Raw genomic sequence first — 18697 nt, forward strand, 5'->3', positions numbered from 1 at the left:
ATGCGTCCTGTAATCTGATCACTCCAATCCCAACTTCAAGTGCCACTCCAGTTTGATCATGTTGATTGTGTTTGCACTTGCAGTTTGTCGGTTCTTTTGTTCCATTCCAATTGCAAGCTTAGGTAAATAAAAAAACAGGGTACAAGCAAACCAATGTAAATGCCAATGAGATCTAGGCAAAGTGAAAAATGAGCTTTCACTTTTCATATCAATAGTCTCAGGTTCAAATCTCGATAACATTTTGGCAATGAAAAAGCGGTACACATTAATACTTCTTTAATTGAGAATTCACAGTCAAACAATATTTGACTTTAGATCAAACATTTACTATGTCTTGCGGTTGCCTTTATATAATTTATTTTTCATTATAAATTGAATATTAAGTTATAATAATACTTATTATATGTTTATTAATGAATGAGGTGACATTACTTGAGACCTTTTTTCTTTTTGTGTTGGTCATAAGAGTACAACGAAGAGTTAATATGGTCATCGGTCTATCCACAACCCAAACGTGAACCTCGGAAACAAAAGCATAATATTAATTAAAAAGTTCGTTGCCTAGTTATAATCATATGGTATAAAAACAAAACTTTGTACAAATATGATCTGAGATCGATGCACGCATGCATTCAGCATCAAGCCCCCTACTCCTCAGCAAAATCGTCAAATTAAAATTTGAATACGAGGCAGAAAAATAACAAAAAATATATATATAATTGGAGGGAAAATATGATCAAATGACCTTTTCTCTAAGATTATTGGATTTGTGATAAACGCCTCATAATGTAAATAAAACAGTACAAAACAAGTAGGAAATGTACATTGAATTTTCTTATATTTTACTAGTAACAGAGGTCCCAAATGGTAATCTTCAAGGGATTTGTGATAAACGGCTCGGATTAAAAATAAAACAATACAAAACAAGTAGGAAATGTGCATTGAAATTTCTTATATTTACCAACAGCGTGGTGGCAAATGGTAAATTTAAGGGGTAAGTCTGGGTAAATAAGAATAAGGAGAAAGAGCATCTACAGTTGCAAAAATAATTATCTTCGTCTACCACCAAACACCAAGTCCCTAAACCCGCAAACACGACCCAAGAGACCCAACCTAGACCCCCGGTTGAAACTTCAAGCCCAACCTCCTCCTCCTCCTTCTCTATCTCTCTCATCCCTTTCAGAAATTTCATCCGCATATTTCTTTCGCTGTTCTCGCCAATCTGCCTCAAGTTTTTATTAATTTTCCTGCTTTTTATAAATTTCATACATACTATTGGTGTAATACTTAGGTTTTAATAGTGAAAATTCATTTTTTGTTTTTGGTTGTTCTTGTTCTTCGTTGTTGTTGATCTCAATCTGTTTTCTGGGTTTTCCTCTACCCTGTTTGCCTTCGATTCCATCAATCAGCTTTCGCATAAGTCAAACTGCGTTTCAAGGTTGACACAGTGATGTTTGTTTGAAGGTATGGAACTGAGGATTGATTTTCTTTACCAGCCAATTAGGGTTTTATAGCTTATTATTGAATTTTTGGCATCTCATTTTTGGTTTTTTGTTTTATTAATATTTTTGTCTTGTTATGTAGCAGGATGTTAAAGAAATGATGAACCAAGGAGGTAATACCGAGACCATTGCTCCACTGGACCCCAATTCTCTTGAGGTAATTACTAATACACCAACTTGTTCTCTTTTATGCCTTTTGTATTGAATTCTGTTGAACAGTACGAGCTTCCATTTATGCTTTGTTTTAGTGTTAGAGGTTTGCCTTGACAAGAACAGCTTTGGTTGCCATATAGAATGTGTTTGAACTTTGATTTTGCATGCAATCTCTATGCATACGCAGGCATATGGTAGTTTAGTTGTAAAAAACTAACTTTTTTTTAGTTTAGGTCAAATGGTTATCTGGGTGCTATTATCTTGAGCAAGAAATTATCTTACCAAGTGGCCTACATTGCCTGCCTACATTATCTTGTTGTCTCTGATTTTGCATCTGTTATATCCCATTTGTTTTACTCGATACGTCAACAACATTTATGATAGCCATTTTTAGTTCTATTGGACTTTGTTTAGATTTTTCTTATATATTAGTATTAATTGATTAATGTCTCTGGAATATTAACATCGATTAACAGGGTTTTGCATTTATTTGTGTTTTAGAATCGCTATGTTGTTAATGCAAGCCAAGGACAGACGCCTTCATATCCTCCTTCAACAACTGGTTCAGAAGCCTCATCATGGACCATTCATAGGGTGAATAATAGCTCCACAGATAATGGGACTCATTCTCATTCAACTTATCAATATGATCAGCATCCACAGCCACCTGGGAGTAGTTCATCGAGTTTGGGAACAATAAATACACCACAAGACTACAATACCTATGCTTCATACCAAAATTCTGCGGATCCATATGGTTATGGAAGCGCAGGATACCAAGGTTACTATAACAACTATCAGCCGCAATCCAACACTTCCTACCCACAGCCCGTAGGAGCATATCAAAATACAGGTGCTCCTTATCAGCCTCTTTCCTCATTTCAGAATACAGGGTCTTATGCTGGGTCTGCAAGTTATTCAAGCACTTACTACAATCCTGCTGATTATCAGACAGCTGGAGGTTACTCAAGTAGCGGTTACAATAATCAGACCACTGCTTGGAATGGCGGAAATTATGCAAATTATACATCTAATCAGTATGCACAGTATGCTCCAGACACCAGTGCTGCATATAGTTCTGGTACTGCGACTTCCACTTCACAAAATTATCAGCAACACTACAAGCAATGGGCAGATTATTACAGTCAAACAGAAGTCAGCTGTGCTCCTGGGACTGAGAACATTTCTGTTACTAGTACACCCAATGTGGGATGTCCGGTTCCAGGTGTTACCACTGGGTATCAAACCTCGGACATCCAGCTACCACCACCACCTCCGTACGCTCCTTCTTGGAGGCCAGAACCCAGTCCACCTGAATTGCCATCAGTGCAGGTTTGAATTTCCTTTCGTGGAGGGGTTTAGGAAAAGTTACATGCCCTCATATGATTACTCTTCTTGATATGGTGAATTGTTCATTTCTAATAATGATCCATGCCCTGGTTTCCTTATCATTAAAGTTGTCATTAATGAGTGATATTGTCTTCAAGATTATTGCTGGTGCAAAGGGTAGTTATACTTTCATATTCTGGATTACAGCCTTAGCGTGCATCATGGCATGTGTAACTTTTACTGTCCCCCTCCCCCCTTTCATTTTTAGTCTTATATCTTTGTTCTTTATCATCACTTTAGAACTTACAATTAATACTGTAATTGTTTTAAACCAACCATTATATAGATTTCCATGATGTTCTTGACCACTACAGTTGATGGTTGTATCTGATATTATTGATCTGATCTCAAATTCAAATATCTCTTCTATAATCATGACTGTGCTTTTGAAATATGTTTAGTTGGTAAATTATTGTTGTCATTTTTTGGTTTCTCAGTCTGGTGCTCATGATGGTTACTGGAATCATGGGGCTCCTACTTCTCAATCTCAAATTCACCACAGTAGTCCTATGCAACCGCACTTTCAAAAGCCTTTGGATCAGAAAACTTCTTATGATAGCTTTCTGGATCAACAGAAAAGTGCATTTTCCCAAGCACCCAACATGCAGTATCCTGCTTCTCAGCAGGTGCCCCATGTGTCCAATACTTACCAGCCACCCTCACAATCTGTACCATCCCATGCGTCTCATACTTACCAATCACCCTCACAACCTGTTCCATCCCATGGGTCTCATAGCTACCAATCACCCTCACAACCTGTTCCATCCCATGCGTCTCATAGCTATCAATCACCCTCACAACCTGTTCCATCCCATGTGTCTCATAGCTACCAATCACCCTCACAACCTGTTCCATCCCATGCGTCTCATAGTTACCAATCACCTTCACAACCTGCTCCATCTGTAGATACACGAAGAGTAAATAAACTGCAGATTCCAACAAACCCTAGAATCACTTCAAATCTGACCTTGGGTTTACCAAAAACTGAGAAGGATAGCTCTATAACCACATCAGCAGCAAAACCTGCTTATATCAGTGTTTCACTGCCAAAGCCGGTTGACAAGGTGACATCCAGTGCTACTGCTGATTCTCTACTTAAGGTATGTCTTTTGCTTTGATGATTGTGTGGCCTTTCTAAATATCAAGATTTAGTGAGTTTCTTGCCAGATTGACTAGTAAATACATACAAACATAATGTTATTCAAAAAGGCAACCAAAGCTTCTGTGGTCTTTGCTTGCAATCTTTTCATTCAGAAAGATGTTACGAGTAGGTACTGTGAAATTTGTGCGCCTTTTTAAAAGTGCTCTTGCTAGGTTGCAAGCGTGTTATTTCATATACTTTGCATGGTTCTTAAATTGTAACATAAGATAAATTGGCTTTTCCTGCTACTAACTTTTTGCAAATGCAAGCATGTGCAAGATTCTTACTTAAAAGAAAATAAAAAATGGTATAGTGATGGAGCAGCATATAGTGCCACCACAAAGAATAATTATTGAAATAAGCAGATGGCTTTGAAATGTGTGCTCTTGTAAAGGGAAAAGTGGAGACGAACTGGGGGAAATCCTGTTCCAGTAATGTTATAGATGAAAGGACCTTTTGTTTCCTCTAATACTTTTCAGTTGAAGAGTACTTTTTCAAACATAGAAATAACATGAGATGAACCTACACCTCAAAATACGAAGGATGATTTAACCCTAAAGCCATCTGTAATTTTTCAGGGCTTGCATTATGATATGGTTTGATAGTAATGAAATAAAATGTCATTCCTTCTCTTAAAGTGCCAAGAACTGATGCAAAATCTAGCAAACATATACATTTTAGCTATGTAAGGGGTTAACTGTGGTTGTGGTTGATCATTGAGTATTAAATCCTTGGTGTTGTTTAGGTGTAGTGCATGTCTTTAGCATCTTAATTCATTTTGAATATAAAATTATTTTGCATTGCTATAAGGCTGAGTTTTTGGAGATTGCGTGTCATATGCTACTAACAGGATTATCAATGATGTGTTTTCACTATTTTTGGTGCTTTGTTTGTCTCTGTTCTCTCCTCCTGGAGTTCATGACTTAATAATCTTTGCTGTAGCCAATGATGTGTTATTTATTTATTATCTTTTTTTTTCATTTTCAGCCTGGTATGTTTCCTAAGTCACTGCGTGGTTATGTCGAGAGGGCTTTGGCTCGCTGTAAAGATGATACACAAATGGCTGCTTGTCAGTCTGTCATGAAGGAGGTAAGCCGAATCAGTTAGAATTTATTCTTTGGCAAATGTAAAATCATACATGTTCATGGCCTCTTGTCCCTTCTTTGGCATGAGTTGCCTGATTTTTGGCTTTTAATTGTAACCGCCCTTAGTAACTGTTATCTAATATGTTGTGACGAATATAAACACCATTATACATGTCCAGTGTGAAAAGGTTTGAGTCTTAAGCTCTCTGCAAGATGTAACGATTTTCTATGAACCTAAACTTTTCCTGCCACATAAGATTTTTATATGAAGCACACATGCCTATGAACATCATTTTCCCATCAATTCTCAGATTGCTTCTACCACAAATGTTCATTTGATGGTAGAAATTAGTGCAATGTTTATGACTCAAGTATCCATTTTGCTTTTAAGCATCTGTATGTCTTGAAATTTTTTGTTTCAACTTGAGAGGCAGATCCACATTCTGGCGTGCTGCTGAAACTCTGTTAGTTTCATGGACATGATACATGCAATAGTTTATTTTCTCTGTCCGTATGTGTTTTTGGATAGGATGCATATTATGTAAAGGTCCTTAATTTTCTTTTCAGATTATCACCAAGGCAACAGCTGATGGTACACTTTACACACGAGACTGGGATACTGAGCCTCTTTTCCCACTGCCAAATGAAGATACTGTTAATAAAGAGTACCTCTCTCTCTCTCTCTCTCTCTCTCTCTCTCTCTCTCTCTCTCTATGTTAATGTGAAGCTCACAATGCATTTATCCACCTTGAACTTATTTACTCTACAATTGCTGGACCTTTATTTCCAGTGAAGTACTTTTCAACTGTATCACGAGTATGCACAAAGATATTTTAAAGTTTGGTGATAAACAGACTGTATGGCCCTTCAAGTGGTGGCGAGGGAAACTCGTTTAGTGATACAAAATTCTTATATGAACAAGTGGTTTATAAATACTTTGATAACCACTGTATGGGAAGTGATCAGCCCATTAGTCAGATTTTGGTTTGTTGTTTTGTCACATTTTCTCACCTACTCTGTCCTAGTGCGTTGATTCATTTAATTTTACAAATGATTGTTAGTTCTGGTTACATGATACATTTGTTACACGGTTGAAGTTCTAAGGTTTCAGGTCCCAATTTATAGAACATTGACCCGCTCTTGTTGTGCAGCAGTTTACAGTCTTCAAACCTTGTTTCGTCATTGCCAAAGTACAATAGAAGTCCGAGTAGACGATCCAGGAGTAGATGGGAACCTCTACCAGAGGAGAAGCCAGTTGAGAAACCAGCATCTGTCAATAATGATAGTTTAAAATTTTCATGGGTACATGTCAATAATAAGGAAAGAAAGGTAATTATTTTTTTATCCTTTCCTTTTTATTCATTCTTAGAAAGGTCCAATTGTCTTACTATAGATGTATATTTTATTTATAATTTTTGTATCTGAAATATACATAATCTATGCATAATGCTTGATTAGCTTAGAGTTATATAATTTGTGTTCACATATGCAGCCATGGATGGGGAGTGCTGGGGTCAAGGGTGATAATACAAGTAATGGAAAGTTTGCTTCACTGGAGCAGAAAACTGCAAGTAAGATGACCCAGAAGCCATTTAAGAAGCAGCGTCTTTCTGATAGTGTAAGTACTGCTGAGAATGGTGATGCATCTAGTGATAGTGATAAGGAAGAAAGTTTAACAGCATATTACGCTGGAGCAATGGCCCTTGCGGACTCACCTGAGGAAAGAAAGAGACGTGAAAGTCGCTCTAGGCGTTTTGAAAGAGTGCAAGGACATCGAGCACAAAATAATCACTTCAAACCGAAAAAGGCTGGTGGTGGAAACTTGTATACCAGAAGGGCTAATGCATTGGTGCTCAGCAAAAATTTTGAAGATGGTGGCAGCAGGGCTGTTGAGGACATTGACTGGGATTCTCTTACTGTGAAGGGGACCTGCCAGGAAATTGAGAAACGTTATTTGCGCCTCACTTCTGCACCTGATCCTGCGACTGTAAGATCTATATTTCACACCCTTTTTTTATGAACTGTCTGAATTGAATAAATTAAATGAACTGGTGGGTTTCCATGTGTGATATAATTAATCGGCTAAGGAATCCTTTCTACCTGACAGGTAAGGCCAGAGGATGTTCTTGAAAAAGCTCTGCTTATGGTGCAAAGTTCCCAAAAGAATTACCTTTATAAATGTGACCAGTTGAAGTCCATTCGTCAGGATCTGACTGTCCAACGAATTCGCAATCACCTAACAGTGAAGGTACATTTGATATCTTATGGCCTCTCTTTCTTTTTGATCATATGGGGCTCTAGTTTATCTACCCTTCCTGTGCTGACCAACTATCCTATTTTTCAAAACGGACTGTTGACTACTTTAAAAAACTCAGCTAAGCCTTTTTCAGCTAATTAGAGTCAGGTGCATTAATCCCCTCTTATATCTAACCTTAATGCCATATGCTTTCTTTAGATCCTAATATGACATTGTTTGTCAAACGTGGCTTCCTTTATTGACAATATATAATTTTAAATTTTTTGTTTTTTGTTTAAATTTTTTAATTTTTAATTCTCTTACTGTAAGACACTTTCTTTTGCCCCACAACTACCGACACACAATCCTTGTCAGAGTCATTTTCACATCAGTTTATGTCATTCATTCCACCTAATATCATGTTCAGGTGTATGAAACCCATGCTCGCTTATCATTGGAAGTCGGGGATCTGCCGGAGTATAATCAGGTTGGTGACCTTACTGTGGTTGAAAATAAACACTTTATGGCATGATCAACGACTAAGTAGATGACTATGGAAGACTATAATAACTACATTGACAAGGGAGGTTTTGGGACTTCTCTAAGAGAATCAATAAATTTGATTAGTTTGGCTTCAATACTGTCTTTATAACTGTTTTGGTTTACTTATGACGATATGAATGAACTGATCTAATAGAATTACAAATTGATTTACCTTTTCTTAGAGAAAACAAATACAGATTATTGAATTAAAAAGAACAAATACTACTATTGAATAATTCAATTTTTAAAGCTATTTATTTTCTCATAAGCTGAGGTGTCAAATAATCGACTTTCATGTGGTTTCAGTGCCAGTCACAGTTGAAATCTCTCTATGCTGAAGGTATTGAGGGATGTCATATGGAGTTTTCTGCATACAACTTACTTTGCGTTATCCTTCACTCAAATAATAACAGAGATCTTGTATCATCAATGGCAAGGTCAGTAAAACTCAAAGAAAAGTGACTTTTCTTCGTATGGAGATTATGTGTTGGCTCGTTACTAGAAATATATTAAGTGTTTCTTCTTTTTTGTTTGTTAAAGTTCCACAAATACTTGTCATGAGGGGGGAGTTCATCCCATTGGTATGATAATTTTAATGTTTAGCTTATGAAAGATGCACATTTGGCAGATCTTGGGAAACAAAAAGTTACAAAATTATTTGGATGTCATGGATATTCGGAATGGTTGTCTTTTACTTGTCTACCAGCAACGTTATTTTATTTTTGAAGTACTAACTACACATACATGTGTGCATGATGCCCACACTCTTGCACTAGGTCACACTATGCATGTCCTATATTTCCCGACTCTGGGGGATACAAGTTCATGGCGGTTTTGAAAATTGACCAATTAATGAATGGGTACCTGATTTAGATACAGGTTGTAATGGATACTCTGGCCGAAAAAAGGAAAAAAGAAAAAGAATAAGGAATACTCAAATACAATTCATATTTGATGAAATATAGGACATGACTTTGAAATATAATGCTAAATGTTGTTTAATAAGCTGAGCTAAAGTTATATTTCCCCTTTCAGTTTTTCAGACAATGTAAGATGACTTTGAAATATAATGTTAAATGTTGTTGAATTTAGCTTGTCAGCTGAAGCAAAAAGGGATGAAGCTGTTAAACATGCTCTTGCAGTTCGTGCAGCTGTGACTTCAGGGAATTATGTTATGTTCTTCAGGCTCTACAAGACAGCTCCTAACCTGAGCCCCTGCCTTATGGGTGGGCATCTCATATGAAACTATTTTTATTTAGGAATGTAAAAGGGTAAAATAAAAGGATCATTTCATGTTATTTCTCTCCTTTCTGCAGATCTTTATGTTGAAAAGATGCGGTATAAGGCAGTGAGCTGCATGTGTCGATCATATCGACCTACGATACCTGTTTCTTATGTTGCTCAAATTCTGGGATTTACCACCATTGCACCTGCAATTGAGGGAAGTGAGGAGAAGGATTCAGAGGGATTGGATGAATGCATTGAATGGTTGAAAGTGCATGGTGCATGCCTTATTGCAGATAACAACAGAGAAATGCAGATCGATACTAAGGTAGGTTTCAATTACACCATTTTTTTCCCCCACATGGATATAGATATTTGTAGTCCTAAATATCTTTTATGGAATTGAGTTTGAAACAAAGTATGTTAAAGACATTAACGTACGGTTGAACCTACGGTTCTTTGCATGAAGACAAGATGGCATGAAGCATTAGCAGTTGGATGCTTAGTTTTAGCTGTAACAATTACAGTAGGTATTTTGTATTTAGACAGTATTTTCACCAGATGAGTTTGTTTGATGTGCAGCCAACGTCTTCAAGTCTTTACATGCCAGAGACCGATGCGGTGTCCCACGGAGATGCGAATCTCGCTGTTAATGATTTTTTGACACGGACACCTTTATAGCCAATTTGTATGTACCCAAATTTTATTCTAGTTGAGAGCAGTTGAAGATGAAGATCATGCTCTGCCTTCACAATCTAAAATGCGCAACAAAGAGTGGGCATCCCAGACCGATTGGGCATTCGGGGTTCCCCTGTAACTTTAGAGAAAATAGATCACTGAATGAAAAAGAATCCGAATTCCCCCGGAAATATGCTTTGCCTGAAATATGCCCGTTTTGGGGCTTAGGCCAGTAGTTAGTATCTAATTTTCGTTCTTTCTTTTCGGGGTGATGATAGAAGAATATGGTAAATATACTAGAGAAAGAAGAATAAGAAAATTTTAAAGTTTTAAAGTTTTCTTCTTGTATCCAAAGATTATTCTCCAGTTATCTTCTTAGATTAATCAATGCTTTATTATTTTTTCAAAGATTATTTCTGCGTGAAGAGAAATATTGTTTCTGAAGAACACTGACACGTAGTGTTACCACGGTGTAACTAATCCACATGTCGTAACACCAAGTGGCTGTTAGTGTTACAAATTAAAGGTTAATTTGTTTAATTTTGAAGGAGTGAAATAATATTATATTCAAAGGTTAAATTACAGAATGGGCTATACTATTTTTGACCCAAAAAGATGGCATTACAAAAATTAAAATTAAAACACTTTTTGTTCAATAAAAAAAAAACACTTAATCACATATGATTAATTCGCTTAATGAAAGAGTCAATCTTTGGGCGGCGGAGAGGACTGAGGCCACACACTGACCTTCTCCTTCTCATACTTTATATAGACAGCTGCAACCGCCGCCACGAAATACACCTGAATCAGCACAACTGACGGCGTATGATATTTCAGCACACTCTTCCCCGTCGCCAGGTCCACCAGCAGTAACGCCGTTAATCCCAGAGTCGCGATTCGACCGTTCACCCTTTCGCTGTACGGACTGAACCCGAAATCCACCTTCAACCCGCCCGACACCGGCTCCTTAAGCGGCACCGGTGGAAGGTACAAGTTGGACCCGGATGAGGATCCGGACCCGCTTTTCGACTTCTTGGTCTTCCGGAGCTCCGCTTTCTTGCCAGTTCCGCTGCGGTAGCGGAGTCGGACTTGGCTCAGCTTGCTGTCGAAGTCATCCGGGTCGGACCCAGATTCGGACGAGGGCTCGGAGGGGGGTGTTTCGGAGTCCGTGGCTCGGGTGGTGAAGGAAAGGAGGGGTTTGGGCGCGTGGGATTTGGTTGATGAAGACGCAAGTGGGAATGGGTTCGAGAGTTGCAGAGACGATGGTGGCATTGTCGCCATTTTTGCTGCTTCTGCTTCTGCAGCTATCTCTGCTTTCTGTTTGGATAAGCAAATCTCTCTTGGATATTGCTTTTTATTTTTTTTATTTTTATATATATGTATTTTAGAAAAAAAAAAATGAATCTTTAATTTCTGACCTTTTAAATCTTTTAGATTTTATTAATATTTTTTTGGGACTTCTAATTTAGTGCCCCGGGGTGGCGGGAACCACTCGGGCTAGTCTTGGGGTTAGGTGATATATGGGCCAATTACCAACCCAATAACCACAATGGGGTTTGTGCACAAGCCAAGTCACAAATTTAGGGTACAAAAAAGGTTGAATTATATATTAAGGAGATTAATTATTCAATAATCACTTGGCTAATTTCAAAATGGCTCATCAAGGGTAATGTTTTATTGCCAAATTTGCGTTACTAGACAAATGCTTATATTAATAGGTTACTAGACAAATGCTTATATTAATAGGTTGTGAATCTGAATAACATATTCAACCTCATTAATGATTCAGATTCACAGTCTGACAACATAAGCATCTTATGTTGTCAAACAATTTGTAAGAGTCTTCCCTCAGAGACTTCGAGTTGGTTTAAACCCATAGGGGCCTTATTTCAAGTGAAACCCACCTCTATATGATAGCTAGCTGGAGAGTTGGCTTAATGATTTAGGTAGTAGTTGGCATCCCCCATAGGCTATAAATACATGAAAGTACTAACCTAGCTAATTGAGTCCTATAGTCAAGTTACCCTTGGATAAGGTTGTCCACTATCACACTTTCTTTTTTGTTAAGTTTTTTGTGTAGAAAATGTTAACCTAACGAAGTTGGACTATTTGTTTTACCCTTTCCTTAATTGTGGGGAGCATATTTGCCAGCTTTATGGTAGGAAATTCTTGCAGGCATACATACATACATCATGAGCATGTGCTAGTTAATATGAAAGTGGAGAAACACTAAAATGAACAAGTATAATTAAGTCAGAGAAAGCCACAAGAGGGCATGCATGCAATGTTTTTGCCTTAACAACTAAGCATTAATCTGAGCTGCTGATGTCGAAAACAAACAAGTACTAATTAAGTTCACATGGATTAAGATGTATATCGAATATGCAGAATGCTACAAGAGGGCATGCAGGCAATGTTTTAAAAGTCCGAACGAGTTTTGCATATATATATTTATATATATAGACGGGGATAGTTGGATTTCATGATTCTTTTGTTAGTTTTTATCTGTTTTTGCGAGAGAGTTTTATATTTATGATAACACATGTGCTGGGCTACCGGCCGCCCGGCGGCTTGAGAGACGACTACTGGTCGACCTGTGCCCATGTTCGATCCTTTGTGCTCATGTCCGTTCCTTTACACCCGATTACCAGAAGAACACAATATGTCTTTATTTATATATATAGATACAACGAGCCTAATCTTGTATGTCTGTTTGTGTATGGCATACGTACTTGTAAATTAAACAAAGAGTTGCATTCATTTGAGAATTGCAATCATGAAGGAAATACACTGGCGTTGAAAACTATTAGTTTGTCGGTATAGGAAAGATTTAATTAGTGATTTTGACATGACAGAAATCAACATGTGCGCTTTAGTTATTTGAATCAACAAATCTTTGGATGTCATTCTCTTCCATGTCCTAATCCCAAATTTTGTGTCTCATAATAATGGATAGGGACAGAAAAACAACAAATCACAAGTATATACATATAGAGAACTTTCGTTGAGGAATCCTTCAAATAAGTTTATTCAAGGGACATCTTTGCAGGACCCACTCCGCCTTGTATTTCACTAATCCAAACCGACTATTTTGTAGATATTCATTCAAAGATCATTTCTACAAAAAATCACTTAAATCCGATATCATTTTTTCAATTAAATTATTAAAATTTAAGTACTTTCTTTCTTGTGTTTGCAACCAAGAAACATAACATGCACAATTTGCAACCAAGTTGATTAGTGTTGTTCTAATACTTTTCTTGTGTTTTATCCCACTGTTTCACACTTAATTGCAGCACTAAATCCCTAAACCTACTCATAGTATATAAAAAAAAAAAATCCAAAAGTAAAAGCATGAGATGAATGCGGCACATTTTATTTAAAGTAAATTAAATGAAAAGGTAAAAATTTGGCAAGCAATTGAAGTCTCTTACTACAAATTTATATCAATCCCCAAACCTACTAGCCAGCTGAGCTGAAGGTCCTGAACTTTTTTAAAACACCATCCAGCAGCTACTTCTTACCAGCAAATTACAAAATATTTTAGTTTTGCTATCTCGGCCAATAATGCAATATTGACAGGTGAAAAAGTTATTCCTGCTATGCATGAAAGTCTCTCTTATGTATTGGGGAGCTAATACTAAATTAAACCCTGTAATTAAAGGGATGAACGTGACACGTGAAAGGGGAGCCATACAATTAACAAAAACCAGTCCCCAGGCTGAAAGGCAAAGTATACATCAGTGATGGGTGCCCCCAGTTTTCAGTCTCACGAAAGTTATGTGTCAAACAAGCGCAATTAATTAGTAGTTAATAATAAAGGCACCAGCAACAGCAAAGAGCAAGCCATATAAATGAAGTAGACGAGACGCCAGCAGATGCTGCCTGCCAGAGACCATATTAAACTCTTCTTGGCCAAGGCCTGTTCTTTTGATCACAATGTGTGGCTCGCAGTTCTTTTGAAAGAGACTTGCAGAAAATTAAACTCCCCAACACCCAATATTAATGATTCAATGCACTAGTGTATATATATATATACCAATTATATTATAATATATATATATATATATATATATAAATATATATGGCAGTGCAATTAATTTTACCCATAACACTATATCACAGCATAACACGAGCTTTCCCAAGTTGACTAGAGCTGATGTGCTCTCCATTTTGCACCCGAGTTCAGAACACCTATTATAACATTATATATAATAACTAGAGCCAAAGAAAAATGGCTGAATTGAGGAGGTGATGAATTTGGTTGTGTGATTTTGGGAAGAAAGAAGAGGATACACATGGTCGATTGAGTGTGGTGTTGGGTGAACCAATTAACCCCTACATATGTCTTCTTCTGGTTTTGGTTCTTTCCCGGGATGAGCTATTACTATGTGTCGACGAGATGTTCGTTTTTGGTGTTTTGTGGGTTTTTGTTGTTACATGCATATTTTGACTTTAAGTTCTGAATCATGTATGAACAATGAGAGACATTTCACTCCAAGAAACTACAAAATCATACGCAAAGTATAATTCTAAAATCAGTTACAATCACTATTGGAGATATTTGTCCAACAACAAAACAAATTCAGTATTTATTAGTTGGAGATATGCTCTAAAATAATTGATAAGAGGTACAAGAGGTTGATCTAAAAGTAAAAGATTATTTATTACTTGTCACGAGTAATACCTACATATATAACATGTAACAGTTGTACAATAATATGCATGAAACCAAATTCACATGGTCCTTCAAAATCAACGTAACTCGAATTTAAGAAATAATATTTGGAAGTAAAAAAAAGGATTAAAATTGCCACAAGAATTTCACAGTTTCACACAGAGAGACCGACCTCGCTCCTCCGCGCCAAACAGCTAGCTAGACAGAGCTTCTGCAATGCATGGAATATCTACCCCTTTACTCTCTTTTTTTTCTTTCTTTTTTTACGTTTATTTTTCTTTCTGGGTTTACCTCCTCTTGTTCTTGCTACCAAGCAACAAGGAAAAGTAAAACAAAATCCTGAACAAGAAACCCCACGCCACAGTCACGTAAAGGCAATTCCACTTACTCAAATCCGTCACCCCCTGCTGCTCCAAAATATCCGACCCCGTCGTCAGGCACGTCGAGCTCGTGATCCTCGTCCCCAAAGTCTGGCTCATGCTATCCAGCAGCTTCAACTTCATTGCCGCCGGGACGGACGCGAGCGGTGTGTTGTCGAAAATCTGGACTCCCCTCACGAAGCACTTGGTGGGGTCCTGAAACTCGTTCTGCAACACGCCCTCGTACGGGTACTTCACCAGCGACATGTAGTGGAACCAAATCCAGTAGCCCGGAATTCGGTCCCGCGTGATGAAGAAGCCGCTGAAGAGCAGAAAGTAGGCCAAGATCGCCACGACGATCGTGTAGCCGAGCATCACGTGCGGGACCACGCCGGAGAGGAAAGTGACGAAAGAGCTCCCGGCCCAAAACGACGCGAAGATTATCAGGAAGTAGAACAAGAAGCCGGAGAGCCCGCCGTCCAGCCCCACAGCCCAAAACGTCAGCGCTGAGAATGCAATTGACAGAAACACCAACGACGGCAGCGCCACTAGGGAGTGGGAGAGGACGTAGGAGGATCGCCGGTACGCGTTGTAGGCAGTTTCGCGCATGAAGATGTAGCGTTCTTGGAGGAAAACGGGCAGGGCGTCGGCGCAGGTGTAGAAGGTGGTGGACATGGCGAAGGCGATGAAGCCGAGCCGCTCCTGGACGCCTTTGGGGGAATTGTCGAGGTTCCAGAACATGGTTGCTAAGATGAAGCCGGTGACCATCACGGCGCCGAGCCTGATGCCGAAAAGCTCCGGCATTCTTCTGGCGTTTTTCATCGAACGCTTAGAGAGCACCGCCATTTCGATCCAGAACGGGTTCGCGAATGTGGGGACCATCGAGTTCGGGCTAGGGTTGTTGTTGGTGGCTCCGGATACCAGCTTCCCTCTGGAAATGCTCGCGCTGATCGCTTCCTGGAGCGAGACGGAGTGTCGTGGCTCGCAGGCGATTTGGCACGACGTGTCGTTGTTGGAGTGTTTCATGCTCTGCCAGGTTCTGTTGAACTCCACTAGACTTTTAGTGCCGCCGGCTGAGCCTTCGAGTTCCCGGATCAAATCGAGCGCGAACTCGGTCCGGTTCTCGGATTCGGGTATCGGGTGCCCGAACTCGGCGAAGTACGAAGGCAAGGTCGTAGGGGACCCACTGTAAACGGTTTGGCCCCGAGACAGGAAGAGCAACCGGTCCAGGAGCCCCAGGATCCGATAACTCGGCTGGTGTACGGACATCACGACAATGCTTCCGCTCTGAGCAATTCTCTGGAGGACCTTCACCACCATGAAGGCGCTGGTGGAGTCGAGGCCGGAAGTCGGCTCGTCGAGGAAGAGAACGATCGGATCGTGGATGATGTCGATTCCGATCGAGACACGGCGTCGTTCTCCGCCGGAGACACCACGGTGGCCTTCGTCGCCGATGATCGTCTTCGCGGCGTTCCGGAGGCCGAGCTGGTCGATGAGAGCCTGGACGCGGGCTTTCTTCTTGGATTTGGAAAGCGCGCGGGGGAGGCGGAACTCGGCGGCGAACATGAGCGTCTCTTCGACTGTGAGCATCGGGAAGAGGAGATCGTCTTGCATGACATAAGCAGAAATGACCTTCAGAAGCCGCGATTCCAAGACCTCTCCGTTTAAGCTCACGGTTCCTTTCAAGCTTCCCTTCGCGATCCGATTCGCCAGAGCGTCGATAAGCGTCGACTTGCCCGACCCGCTCGCGCCGAGAACCGCGAGTATCTCGCCTTCCCGAGCTTCTCCTGAGATGTCGTTGAGCAGCGTCTTCGTTCTCGTGAACAGGCTCTCTCCGCCGACCGGCTCTGACTCCGTGGCTGCTCCGAGATGGCTTCTCCCGCCGGAGAACATCCCGGATAAGCTGAACTTCCGGCGAACCTTGACGCTGTAAGTCAAATTAGTGAACGAGAGCACGAACGGCAAGGAGCGAGGCTCGATGCTGGCGTCGGAGAGGTCGAGGGCGTGGTGCGCCGGAGTCTCGCCGCCATCACCAGTAGCTTCCTTGCGGACGTCGCCTACGTGCTTGAGGAGCTGGCCGAGTGAGGGAGACGCGCCGTGGGAGGCGCGTGATAAATCATCGAGCTCCATTGTAGTGAAGAACGGCGATATTTGATTGTCTGCTACACGAGACGACATTCGTATAGCTTCCTTTCTCTCCAAGCCTCCAGATATTTATAGCGTTGGAGGTGCAGGGAGAAAAAAAGGGAGAGAGTGGTTAAGTAACGGCGTGTTTGGGATGGGCTTAAATTCTTCGAAAATGCGTTAAGAGATAGACGAGGCCTTTGCTTTTGCTTAGCGCAGTGGTTTGCCCTCTCAGGTCTCTCTCTCTCTCCCTATCTCTTTCAGTGTGTGTGTGAAGCGAGCGAAGGAGGTGCCTGTTTGGCTGTTGCTTTATGGTTTTATGGCGGATAGTTTTTCAATATATAGAAATATAACTAACTGCAATGGGTGAGGCGTGTGTGGGGTTTTAACTTATTTTACTGTTATTTTTTTATATAATTTTCTGATTTTTTTTTCTTCTACTGTTTTGAAAGGGGGAGGTGAGAGAGAGGTGACCTACAACGCCTAATCCCATCTCCATACGTCTTCTCTTCTCAAGAACAACAGTCCGGTGGACACGTGGGAGATAAGGGCTGGTGACACGTGGCGTAATGGTTTTTCTGTTTTGTAATTTTTCAGGGTTTTTATTAATCTTGTTGACAAGTTTGGGGTTCCATGAAAATTAGGTTGGGTGTTGATCAAAATGTACGTAAGCAAGTAAGCTGCATGTTGAGTTGATGGTGATGGTGATGCATTTCGTCCAGAATTTATAATTGGAGGTGTCTTGAGGGCTACTGCCATTTTTTAATCTGCCCACTTTATGTTTAGTAGGTTAAGCCATCCAGTCAGATAAACTTCCCCATTAAGCCACTTACAATTTATGAGGTGTCGTTGGCGATGGAAGGTTACTGTTTCAGCCAGCTTCCTGTGTATAAACCAGTACAACTGTGGGGGCACACACATGTGTAACAATGGTACAACTCAATTACCAATTTTCATCTTTCTTCTCTTTAAATCAATTTACTTTTCCTTCTTTTTTGGTGTTAATTAATCATGATTTAAAAAAGCGGTTAAGAGCAGTTACCCCTGCACCACCCGAGATCTTAAGTTCGATTTCCCCCTCTCCCAATGTGGTGCTAACTTTTAACTTTAGATTTCTTTCTAGAGGCATTTGTTTTGGATTGATTCAAAACCCTCTTAAAGGGAGAGTTTCTTAAGTCCAAAGAGATGCGCACACACTTTGCGTTATGGTTATGTAGTGAGAAATGCATGATACATATAAATCCAAGTCCACCAAATTATGGAATATTATACAACACACTTTAGCCCATTTTTTCAAGGATGTTACCTAAAAGTGTAAACTTGGGAAAGCGATGATGAAATGCATGAGCGATATAAAGCAAATTGCCTCACTTCACCGTTTTTAAAGGAGAGAAGAAAATTGGAAAAAGGACGGACTGGAAACCAAAATGGGTAAGCTTGACAAAGCATGGTCTATACCTTCTGAAAAAGGGAAGTAAGAAAAACAGGAGGAAGATTAGAACTTAGAAGTTGGTAGTTAAATATAGATAGGCTACCCTATCCCATCCCTCACCGAATTAGAAGCTAACTCAAACCAATAAAGGAG

At 39.8% G+C, this 18697-nt stretch overlaps 3 protein-coding genes across 5 annotated transcripts; 1 reads left to right on the forward strand and 2 right to left on the reverse strand.

The window, feature by feature from the left end:
- Positions 1 to 1047: 1047 nt before the first annotated feature.
- SAC3A (SAC3/GANP/Nin1/mts3/eIF-3 p25 family) lies at positions 1048 to 10359 on the forward strand. 3 transcript variants are annotated; one of them, XM_088248431.1, is made up of 14 exons: positions 1048 to 1464; positions 1585 to 1659; positions 2157 to 2987; positions 3482 to 4144; positions 5173 to 5274; positions 5838 to 5935; positions 6422 to 6599; positions 6763 to 7257; positions 7378 to 7518; positions 7934 to 7993; positions 8356 to 8486; positions 9142 to 9275; positions 9366 to 9601; positions 9856 to 10359. In XM_088248431.1, the coding sequence occupies exons 2-14, from the start codon at positions 1600 to 1602 to the stop codon at positions 9952 to 9954; spliced, it is 3228 nt and encodes a 1075-aa protein (XP_088104557.1). In that variant the 5' UTR covers positions 1048 to 1464; positions 1585 to 1599; the 3' UTR covers positions 9955 to 10359. The 3 variants fall into 3 exon arrangements, with proteins under 3 accessions (XP_088104557.1, XP_021813776.1, XP_021813777.1); XM_021958084.2 differs by having other exon boundaries at positions 1588 to 1659; XM_021958085.2 differs by having other exon boundaries at positions 1588 to 1659; positions 6425 to 6599.
- Positions 10360 to 10561: 202 nt separating this feature from the next.
- On the reverse strand, positions 10562 to 11308 carry LOC110756575 (FKBP-type peptidyl-prolyl cis-trans isomerase). The gene has a single exon (XM_021958013.2). It carries the CDS (start codon positions 11230 to 11232, stop codon positions 10657 to 10659), a length of 576 nt encoding a protein of 191 aa, XP_021813705.1. The 5' UTR covers positions 11233 to 11308; the 3' UTR covers positions 10562 to 10656.
- Positions 11309 to 14592: 3284 nt separating this feature from the next.
- Positions 14593 to 17429, reverse strand: LOC110756631 (ABC transporter G family member 6). Its single transcript, XM_021958070.2, has one exon. It carries the CDS (start codon positions 17164 to 17166, stop codon positions 14917 to 14919), a length of 2250 nt encoding a protein of 749 aa, XP_021813762.2. The 5' UTR covers positions 17167 to 17429; the 3' UTR covers positions 14593 to 14916.
- Positions 17430 to 18697: the final 1268 nt, after the last annotated feature.

Source organism: Prunus avium, chromosome 2 (genome assembly GCF_965620075.1).
Source record: "Prunus avium chromosome 2, drPruAviu1.hap1.1, whole genome shotgun sequence".
Lineage (NCBI taxonomy): Eukaryota > Viridiplantae > Streptophyta > Magnoliopsida > Rosales > Rosaceae > Prunus > Prunus avium.

Coding starts and splice junctions, on each gene's coding strand:
- LOC110756575 (XM_021958013.2), bottom strand. CDS start 11,232: ATGGCGACAATGCCACCATCGTCTCTGCAACTCTCGAACCCATTCCCA.
- LOC110756631 (XM_021958070.2), bottom strand. CDS start 17,166: ATGTCGTCTCGTGTAGCAGACAATCAAATATCGCCGTTCTTCACTACA.
- SAC3A (XM_088248431.1), top strand. CDS start 1,600: ATGATGAACCAAGGAGGTAATACCGAGACCATTGCTCCACTGGACCCC. Junction 1,660..2,156: donor TGGACCCCAATTCTCTTGAG/GTAATTACTAAT, acceptor TTTGTGTTTTAG/AATCGCTATGTTGTTAATGC. Junction 5,275..5,837: donor GTCAGTCTGTCATGAAGGAG/GTAAGCCGAATC, acceptor TTTTCTTTTCAG/ATTATCACCAAGGCAACAGC.